Here is an 8,571-nt window from a genome sequence, read left to right as displayed (position 1 = left end):
ACTGATGGCTGAGGCGCATTCTGCAGACTGAACTCACTCCTGCTCCATGGCAGCAGCTGCGCTCAGATGGAAAAACAGCGTTTCTCCCTTTTTTTTTTTTGCTTTACTGAAGACGTAAACGCTTGTGCTGAACTCTGCAAATTTGCTCCTGTCAAATGAAGCACTCTGCAGGAAAACAGAAGTGAATTAGAAACACCACATGTTACAGTGTTCGCACTTATAAGCCAGTTCTCCTGAGAAAAAGAAGTGTCAGAACAGTTCACTTCCTTGCTTTTTTATGAGGTTTTTCTTTTTTTAAGTTTTGTGTTAAGCATACTCCATAAATAATGTCAGATTTCTGAATAATGGGATATTTGTCCATTTGTCAATCATATCAGTTGTACATTTGATGTGGTTGGATCACATCATGTTGATGACACCGACCCCCTATTAGTACAGTTGTAATTCAAAATTCCAATTTCAACTGATCAAGCAAATGTGTTTTTTTTAAACAATGACTCAAAATCACCAATAATAAAAGTAACAAATGATGGATCCAACCAGAAAGGTGGGAAAACAGGTTTTAAACAAGGCTGTGTTTGTAATTATTTGTGTTCTAAAGCTGGATGCTTTTACATTGGACTGAAAGGAGGTCTTTCTGTCAGGAAGCATCTAGTGTTTTTTTGGGAAACTGATGTGCTTTCACCTAATTTTATTTGCAAATGTCATGTAATCCAGAAATGGCCCTTGGTTGCCCCCATAGTTCATATAAATGACAACCTTACAGTTTGTAAACCAGAGAACCATGAGAATCGAACCAGAGCTGCGGCTCCCCAGACGTGGAATTTGTGAGGAACTGCACTCTTAAGGTGGATTCTTAAGAAGGACAAAACCACACCAATCTGATCAATACTCTGGCCCTGATATAAAGAATTAAGTCAAGCTATGTTATTCTGGATGGTCCTTTTAGCCGGGATCCATACTGTGGCCTATCTCTAACTTGGTATGAACATCATCAAAGAACATCAAACCTTTCTTTTTCAAATGACTGCTTTTCTAGATGAGCTGAGTGCATATTTGAAAATCCTGTTCTTGTAGAAAATAGCCAGGATTAGAATCTGAAATGTCCATCTGAGACCTTCTTTCTTCCCCACAGTGGAGTAAACTTGAAACTGTCATGGTCTGTGTTTGCTTAAATCTGTTTCCACTTCTGCTCCTTTCCAATAGAAAGAATCTTCTTTAAATGAATCAATCACGTGTTTAAAACAACTTGTAGATTGTTCTTGAAGTCAAACCTTGTTTTATGGGGTGATGTGTTTGAGGTGACTTCAGATAGTCAGGATTTCTCATGACGGTAGGATATTTTGATCAGACCCTGATGTGCAACTGCTGCCCTCAGAGATGCAGAGAGTTCACAGAAAAGAGCAAAGTTTCATCTTCAGCTGCCTGCACTGGCCTTGACACACCTCAGCATTCCCACTCCACACCACACAGATTGTGAATGTGTGGGCTTCAGAGTCCTTGTCTGGAGACCTTGAAGCGTGGGGGCTTCTCGTTTGGGAGAATGAGAGGCAGCAAAAGGAAAAAAAGAAAAACCCTGAACAGATAAGGAACGTTTCCACAAGCAGGAACAAGTCGTTCTGAATTTCTCCCTTCTTTGGTTTGCTGCTTCTGACGTCTGCGTGGTGTCAGATTGGAGATAATAACTGTAACTGCTTTAAAGTTGACCAGGAGGATTTGGATGTAAAACAGCATGAACTTTGGAAAGGAATCCCAGTTTAGTGCATCATTGTATCAAAGAAAATGAGTCTTTTCTTGTTCTCCAAAAGCTCCTGCACAGGTGTGCTGAACGGCTGCAAACCCAAGGATAAACAGGAGAAATGCTGAGTAAGCACAGACAACAGCTACTATGTCTTTGCTAAACATCTTCAAGGTCTCTTTGGAGGGATAAATGCTCAGCAGGCGCGGCGTTCCCAGGAGACATGGGTCTGGACGCAGACAGGTGAGTCCTCTTCGTGACTTTTGCAAACCAGTTCTTTTAGTTTAAATAACATTTGTATAAACGTACAAAACTTGTTTTATAAACGGATGATAGGTTTCTACAATTGCAACCAGTCAATGCACATGATTTTTTACAAAATGAGAAAAACATTGGAGATGTTTGTGGAACTCTGATCCTTCTTTTTCAATCCCAGCCTGCAGGTCCCAGCATGCAGTGAGGCAGCAGCGGCCGTTGCACTCGCTGTTCCTTTTTCCTATGCATATACTTCTTTGACATGTAACTTTAAAGAGGCATAAGGCATGGGAAAATGGGGCTGCAGAGGTTTTCCACAGAGCGGACCAAAGCGCCTGCAGACTCTGAGCACCGCTGTCCTGCTCACATCACAGAGGAGAAAGTACAGAATAAGACTCAAAGGTGATTTATCCTTTGTGGTGATTCATTAATTTGATATTTTTAATGTAATGAATCAGTTAAATCTTCAGGCATTGCAAATACTGACATATATGTTTTATTATTGTCATATTTGTTTTTTTCTCTGATCTTTTCATTAATAAAAACATGTTTTTGATTATAAAAAAACTTGTTGAATTTTATGAATAAAGCTTTTATTGTTTTAAAGACTTTTTGCACATCATATAAACTTTAATGATAAACTATTATTAATAACTTTGAATCTTAGATGAATAAATATAACATAAAACACATGGTCAGGACTCTAGCCAATGCATCATTCCTAAAAAATCAAATTAGATCTAAAAACAGTAGTTAACAGAAATGAATGTTTGCCCTTTTCTGATGAAAAAACTGGAAACAGTGAAAAATGTAAATTAGTAGTTAAGTCATCCTGAAGAGGAATGAACAAAGTTCAGAATAGATCAAAATCATTAACTTTAAACCAAGTAACTTTGTTTAACAAATTAAATAAATAAATTTTAAACGGTCCCTCTAAAACTAAAAGTTAAATAATATTTCTTTTGGAATCAAACTTGAATAGCAATAAAGCTGGAAAATAAAAGTTTTGATTTCTGCTGAGGCTTATAGCCAAAACCTCATTTAAAGTAAAAACCCAAATCAAACAAAAGGCTTCATCTTTATTTGATCTTTTGTCCGTTTTCCTTACATTTCTTCGCTCTTCTGTTTATTTTGGTAAACTTTTTTTCTCCAATGCGTTAATAATTTTAAATTATTTTGGAATTTCACCAAAGGTGTAAATCAAATGATATCTACTGCTTTTCTGTAGTTTATAACACTGGGTAGACTACTTTTTTTGTGTTAAAATTAGTTTTCACTCTTAACTTGTGGCTAAATAATTAATAGTCACAATTGTTACACAGAAAATAGCAGTTTGGCTGCAATTGTGCTGGATAGACAGCTATTCCTGGAAATTACATAAAGTGGGGGTTTAAATGAACATTTTTAGGTTAAAAAGAGAGTTTTTACTTCTAATTTGTTGCGTTAACTGTTTAAAAAATCATATGTTGACTTTATAGCAGCCTATGCAGTTTTCCTGCTGCAGGTTTACTGACCCTTCAACCCACCTGATTTAAAAGAGATCCATTTAATCTCATTGTCATTCACTCAGCCACTCTTGATCCCCTCATTGAGGATCATTTATTGATACGCCTGTTAGCACCAGGAGGGATTACTGCAGACAGAAACCTCATAAATGTATGATGTGTAGCAAACCAAGATCAAGATCCTTCACTACTGTGCCTCTCAGTTCTCAATCTCAAAAAAATAATCAGGCTTTCAGACGGAGTCTGGAATCTGATTATCTGCATTTAGTACACACAGTCAGGATTGTGAAACCCAATCAAAGGAAGTGAGCAGAGCATGGAACCTTCTGATGAAACCTTTTTAGCAACTGTTAACTAATGACTTCAAGGTGAGGCCGTTTGCACTCGGGCCAGACATCAGGGCACCGTCTCTTTGCCTGTTTCAAGTAAGTGTGAATTGTTCGGTCACCACACAATCAAGCATGATGGATGTCAGTGATCTGGCTGTTGCATTTCTTTTGAAGTTCCTCTGAAGATGCTAATCTGGGCCGGCTCAGGCCCTCTTTCAGCATGCAGGTGAAGTCACAGCCTCTCTTTTATTTTTATTAGTATTTTACAGGCCTTTAAATTCTGAGCTAAGACAACGTGTTGCTGAAGCAACATGAATGACATTTTCAAAATAAACTTTCTGATAGAGACACCCCCCCTCCCCATTCTCCTTTCACACACCACTTTCTGCTCAATTTTTTCAGGCAAGCAATGGAATTTCTTTTATTTTATTTAGCATTAACTTCTGCTTTAGACACTTTCTGGAATTAGTCTTAACATAAATCTATCTTTGAATATCTCAACAAGCGCGCAGTTGTAACAAAAATCCTGTTTATGGGTGAGTTCAGACATGGAGGAAGATCGATCTCCACATCAGTTCCTGTTAGCAAACTGCTCAGTTAAATAATATAAATCAAATTCATTTACGCTTCCTAATCATTTAAAGCGAATATGTTCTAACGCTTTACTGTCTCTCATTTGAATCATGTCTGAGCTGCTGGGAGGGAGCGGCTGCCGCTGCGGGAGGGGGCCGCAGATGGCCGGGAGCTGTCCACCAGGACAGGGTGCTGAATCAGAAGGGACGCCAGCAGACAGACTGGCACCGTTACAAAGCCTGCGCTGCGTGTTCAGCTTTCTGTTCTGAATTCACGTTTCGATTTGCGGGAGCGCACGTGCGTAAAAGACTGACCTGACGCAGAAACGTTAAATAGGACAACATCACTGCAAATGCCAGCCACACAGCAGACAAGCTGACTGTGAACTATCTGAGTGTCGGACAGATTCCGCTGATCTTTTCTGCGTGGCGCCGTGTACTAGAGCTCGGTGAATGAGCTCTCCAGTTTTCTGCTCTCCGTGGAGGTGAACTTGGTCCCCGCGCTCTGCTGCTGCTTGTGGTCTCTTGAAACTTTAGCTGCCGAAACTTCCTGTAAAAAGAAATAAAACAACCTAAAAATCTAAATGCATCTAGTACCTCGAAATCAATGCGCAAATGTGCGTCGATATCCACTCAAGACAACGTTTATCAGAGCAGCTACTGTTTAAACAGGCTGGGAGTATTGGCGGCTGATTTCGTGGTGAATTCCTGAGTTTTAGTGGGATTTGTTGACTGAAGTGCAGCACTCTGAGCCACAATAACCTTTAGAAATCTCATCTCAGAGGACTTAACCATATTCTCTCCACACTGCAGAACAAAGCTGCGGTTTCTGAGCGGGAATGTCTTCTGTATGGATGAGACACACGTCTGTGTTTACATATGAAGGCGGCTCAGCGGAAAGACATTCACGGGATGATCGCTGTAATGGAGCTCAATGGAGGCTAACCTGCACCTTTTTTCCCCCCACTTCTGTGACATGATGCTGCTTTGGCGCCTGCGAGTCTGAGTATCAGCTACCTGGCACGCCTGCCGTAAAGATGTCTGAACAACACATCCGTCCCTGAACGCGCCACAAAACCTCATCAGCCCAACCCACTTAAACCAGCTTTCACCTTTTTTTAATTAAACTGTTAGTCAAGGGTAAAGTGTGAGCTCCCGGGGGGTGGCATATGAGCTATTTCACTTTGTTAACTACGGAGCTGTTTGTTGTAACTACAACACAGAAAAAGGCAAAAGCAGTTCGATTTTTCTTGACTTGTTTGGATCATTGGATGAACCATTCACTGTCTCTCCAATAAATCTTTATAGTTATTGCCCAAACCTCATTGTAAATCAAATTTCTTTCTGAAAATCTTATTAAAACACTTCGACAAACTCACTCTGTGAACAAATCAGTTAAGATGACAGAAACCCAGACTTTCTGGAGCCATATCCCCATGGTGAGTGTAAACTCATCACTGAGTGGCCTCATTAGGATGAGCCGTGATCTCTGTTTAGTTGGCCTTTGAAGTGCAGAAGAGAGACAATCATCTGAAGGTCCTGACAAAGAAGGATCTCCATGACGCTGGCAGGATCCTCAGTCAAGAGTTTGATTTCATTTTTGGAATGAGTGTCATCTGTTTGGAGATATGAATCTTTATGTCAATGATACACAAGCACGTCAACAAAAGGAGACGTTCGTGTCAGGTGGTTTGAAGCTTTATCAGTTCTCTCTGTGCCCCCCCCCCCCCCACTCCCATTAGGATCAAAGGCGGGATCATCTACTCAAGTGAAACTAATCCCGCAATCCAGATTAGATGTTCAATTTCATTTGTAAAACACAGTACCAATCTTTTCAAAGAAACAACATGCTTGCTGCATAGGATAAAACTTTATTTGATCATAAATATAATTTTAATATATACAACGTCACAATCAAATAAAAAAGAACTTCGACTTCCAACTCTGGATTGCACTCTTTCCTGTTTAAGTGTTTGGGTAACAAAAGTCACTTTGTGTTTCAGAAGAAATGTTGGTAGTGGATGAGGGGCGCGCGACCGCTGGTCATCTGCTGCTGGAGGATCACCTGTGGGGGCGCATGGAAGGCCCGAACGGGTGCCGCTTGGTGTCTCTGCCTGTCCACGGAGTAGCACTGAACCTGGGGGAGGGTCCGGAAGTTTAACAACGGCATCTGGGGAGCAAAATGGTCCTGAACCTCCCGTTTCAGCTTCATCCTCCTATTCTGAAACCAAGTCCGAACCTGTGAAACAAAAGCAGCAGACGCTCAGGACTTTGCGCAACGAATGACGAGTTTCACAACTGCTGTTTCACCACATTTTAGTGAAAGATCATCTCACCTGCGTTTCTGAGAGGTTCAGCTTCTGCGCTGTCTTCACTCTTTCCCCAGCGTCTAAATATTTGTGTTTGCTGAAGACCTTTTCCAGTTTAAGAATCTGTTTTGGAGTAAACTTTGTGCGCACTCGACGCGGTGGCGCGTCTTTGTCCACGCCGCTTCTGTCTTCCACCGAATGACACTCCGAGGACGCGGCTTCGCTCTCGTAGCCGGAAGAGTAGCCACTGTTTTCTGATACTGTAGGGATGAAGACAAACGGGTTAGAAAGAACTCAAAAACCAAACACCAGCTTCAAAATCATAATGTATAAATAATAATTTACTTACTGGGCGAGGAGCAGTTAACTGGACGCAAAGGTGCACACAGGCTGGAATGCGGATGATGCTCGAACTCTCCTTGCTCTGCGTGCTGTACGGGGTTTGATGTCTTTGATTTTGGCTGCAGGTAACCTTTACCATAAACCGGCGCAAACGGCTGCACCATGCAGGGGACGTGAGGTCTGTGCGTGCGCGCTGAATCCGTGTCCTGCGTCCCCGTGGGGCTGTGGTGGCTCTGGGCCAGCCAGTCTACTGAAAAGTATTTGACCATCTTTGCAGTCCAGCTGGATGACCTGTGTCCTAGAAGTCTCAGAGAGCGCGCTGATGCAGCGCCTGTCGGCCCAGGGCCAGCTTTTATAGGGCCCCCGCTGCATTTACATATGCAGGGCTCCTGTTAACGCCCGATCGATCCCGATGATTAGGGGATAATGGCTCGTTACTGAAGTCTTCACATATCCTGTGAATGTGCGAAGACCTGGCGCCACCGAGTCTGCGGGGCCTTCTGAAGCTCATGCATTTGTCCGCAAACCTGAAACTAGGAGGGGGGTAAACCAGCTGATGCAATGCAAAGGTGGGGGGCTTTTCTTTGTGAAAGTTCATTAGTGGGGGAAACGTCTCGTCTTTATGCCGCGTTTCCATTCAGACATAAACCGGGGATGACAGATAAAGAGCTTTAGTGCTTTAACCAGAAGGATCCGTAAAAGTTGTTTTATGAGGAAATTCCACTTTTCTGAGAAGTGGGAGGGGGGGGGGGTTATATAGTATTTAGGTTATTTTCATATTTCATTTAAGAATAAGTTGAAGTTTTTACACTGCTTCCGTAACCATGTAAGTCTCGTTTGCTTTCCAGATGCGACCACTACTACCTAGTTGTTTTCCCTACATACAAAACATACTTAAATACTTTTTATAACACCACCAGATTTACTTCGTTCCTGTCATCCACCACCATCTAAGAATGAAAAGGAAACCGTAGAGAACACGAAGTCGTTTCTGTGCGTAAATACCAAAAATTTGAATTCTTTCTGCTGCTTTCATGTTTCCTTTACGCGGTGAAACAACATTTTGAGTTTTCACTTCATGCTTTCAGTGGAGCCCCTCGTCCTGTTCGGGTTCGTCGGTCGGTTTGGTGCTGAAGTGGTCCACTCCGTGGCTGTCCGGCGGCGCCAGAGCCCACAAACACAAGGCGTGGAGATGAAAGGCCTTACAGTAGTGGCACTCCTGCAGCTGATGGCGGATCTGTTTACATGCAAATGCACTAGAACAAGCTGTGACGGAGCCCTGACCCCCCCCCCCCCTCCTCCCATGTCCAAAAACATACGCTGTTTGTAAAAAGAAAGATATCACCCAATCTATGCACCTTTCAATATAGTTGCTGTCAGCCTTTCTTTATCTGTAAGCCGATAACCTTCAGTGGAAGCCCACATGTATGGATGAGGTGCCACATGCATCATCTCCAGCAGACTAAGATGTCTGATTGGATCTCCTTTAGGACCTGCATCAGGAAAGCTATCGTTAAACTG

At 42.2% G+C, this 8,571-nt stretch overlaps 1 protein-coding gene and 1 long non-coding RNA gene across 2 annotated transcripts; one reads left to right on the top strand and one right to left on the bottom strand.

Moving 5' to 3' along the window:
• Positions 1–1,548: 1,548 nt before the first annotated feature.
• Positions 1,549–2,560, top strand: LOC110016576. Its single transcript, XR_002291907.2, has 2 exons — positions 1,549–1,981; positions 2,175–2,560. It is a non-coding gene; the product is annotated as an uncharacterized LOC110016576 (long non-coding RNA).
• A 3,694-nt stretch (positions 2,561–6,254) lies between these two features.
• Positions 6,255–7,399, bottom strand: LOC101174125 (homeobox protein vent1). Its single transcript, XM_004076866.4, has 3 exons — positions 7,058–7,399; positions 6,736–6,968; positions 6,255–6,638 (listed from the first exon to the last, which is right to left on the bottom strand). The coding sequence occupies exons 1-3, from the start codon at positions 7,317–7,319 to the stop codon at positions 6,399–6,401; spliced, it is 735 nt and encodes a 244-aa protein (XP_004076914.1). The 5' UTR covers positions 7,320–7,399; the 3' UTR covers positions 6,255–6,398.
• Between the last annotated feature and the right edge of the window lie 1,172 nt (positions 7,400–8,571).

This window comes from Oryzias latipes, chromosome 15, assembly GCF_002234675.1.
Source record: "Oryzias latipes chromosome 15, ASM223467v1".
Lineage (NCBI taxonomy): Eukaryota > Metazoa > Chordata > Actinopteri > Beloniformes > Adrianichthyidae > Oryzias > Oryzias latipes.
The sequence above is the reverse complement of the archived record's forward strand: the minus strand, read 5'-3'. Positions and strand labels throughout refer to the sequence as shown.